The sequence below is a fragment of the Echinops telfairi genome, unplaced genomic scaffold, assembly GCF_000313985.2.
Source record: "Echinops telfairi isolate 266 unplaced genomic scaffold, ASM31398v2 ScPeMD7_31;HRSCAF=116, whole genome shotgun sequence".
Lineage (NCBI taxonomy): Eukaryota > Metazoa > Chordata > Mammalia > Afrosoricida > Tenrecidae > Echinops > Echinops telfairi.
Genome location: NW_022103928.1, coordinates 40610733 through 40612115, shown reverse-complemented (window position 1 = coordinate 40612115; position 1383 = coordinate 40610733). Strand labels below are relative to the sequence as shown.

The 1383-nt window shown below is 50.4% G+C and overlaps 1 protein-coding gene across 4 annotated transcripts in view; it reads left to right on the top strand.

Annotated features, from left to right (window-relative positions):
• The first annotated feature begins 6 nt into the window (after positions 1-6).
• RBM33 (RNA binding motif protein 33) overlaps positions 7-1383 on the top strand; it is a 155557-nt gene continuing 154180 nt past the window's right edge. For all 4 annotated transcript variants that reach the window (XM_045290092.1, XM_045290091.1, XM_045290090.1 and 1 more), the window contains exon 1: positions 7-253. In XM_045290092.1, the coding sequence (XP_045146027.1) occupies positions 211-253 (43 nt within the window). In that variant the 5' untranslated portion in view covers positions 7-210. The remainder of the gene's footprint in view (positions 254-1383) is intronic.

Below are 1383 nucleotides of genomic sequence, written 5' to 3'. Positions count from 1 at the left end.
TAGTTTGTTGTTTTCTTCCTGCGGAGAAGGGGCCGGGGTGGACCCCGAACCGCCCGGCCTCTCCTCTCTCCTGCCCTTCTCGCCCGGTCCGGATCCGCAACGCCCTGCCCTGCTCGTTCCGGTCCCACCTTTCCCTGGGCTCTGGACCGGGGCCGGCTGCCCACCAGCTGGCTTGGTGGGGAGAGGGTGAAGGCCAGCCCGGCGAGCACCATGGCGTCCGCTCTGGGAGCCGGCGGGGGAGCCGGGGCTGGAGGTACGTGAAGACACCCTGCGGGGAGGAGGATGGTTCGGGACTGCGAGGGGCGAGCGCGAGGGACCTCAGCGACCCGAGGCAGTGGGCCTTCCCCGGCTCGGCCTCTTTGTGTCTGGCCCGTTCAGTGTGTGGCTCCCACCTGTCCTTCCCATTGTCATTCTCCCGGGTGCCGCTTCTCCTCCCGTGCGGGCAGCAGATCGCAGCTTTCCTCGGACTTCTACGGGTTCTCTGACTTTGGGGTCTGCAGAACGTGTGAGGGCCTTTGTAAGTGTTGACGGGGATTTGGGGCACGATTGGCTTTGCGAGCTGGGGAGAGGAGAGCGCCCCCGCGCCGATCGTGTCGCTTAACGTAGTGGATGGGGCGAAGGGTCGTTGGGCCCGTCTGACAATTTTAGACGCATTTCAAGTCCATTACAAAAGGAACAAAAACATTCACGCGCGTAAAAGAATGTATTACGTTTGGAAAGTTTTAAAAACAATGGAAGCAGTTCGTGTATTCTTACAATAGCTCATTTATTGTGTAATAAAAAAAGAAAATCTGTTCAGTGTTTCGTTGTCAGCATCTCCCACAGGTGAGAAATGAGACAAAAAGGTGTAGCTGTTTAGTCAGTTCCTTTGGGTTGTGCAAACTTGAGTGATTTAGTTAGTGGCTATTGTACATTTTCGGTAAACCACTTGGTTCTGGTAAGGTAGCTTACAAATATATAGGAAAAGAAATGATATCCGGAACTACCATGCATATTTCAAGAACATGAAAAGGAGACCCTTTGCTGGTAAAGTATTCACAAGCAAAGAATTTGAGGAGATCAGACCTCATTATTGAAGCATTGAAAAATTAACGTATGTACCAGAGGTATTCATTAGTTGTGCTTACATGTAGGTACACAGCAATAATCCTACTTGGGAATTTTGGCCCTAATAGCAAAACGCTTCTATGGTTAAAAGGAAAATCAAACTGCAGAGACAAATGGAAAAATGTCACTTCTGTCAACGTAATTTACTGCATGCCACTTTTCTGTCCTTTCAGTCTAAGTAGATGATTTCCTGTGGGTTAGGTTTGAGGCCTTCTAGTTAAAATGAGAAGCTCAGGGTGTATTTTGCTTACTTGTTTTGTGTGTGTGTGTGTGTGT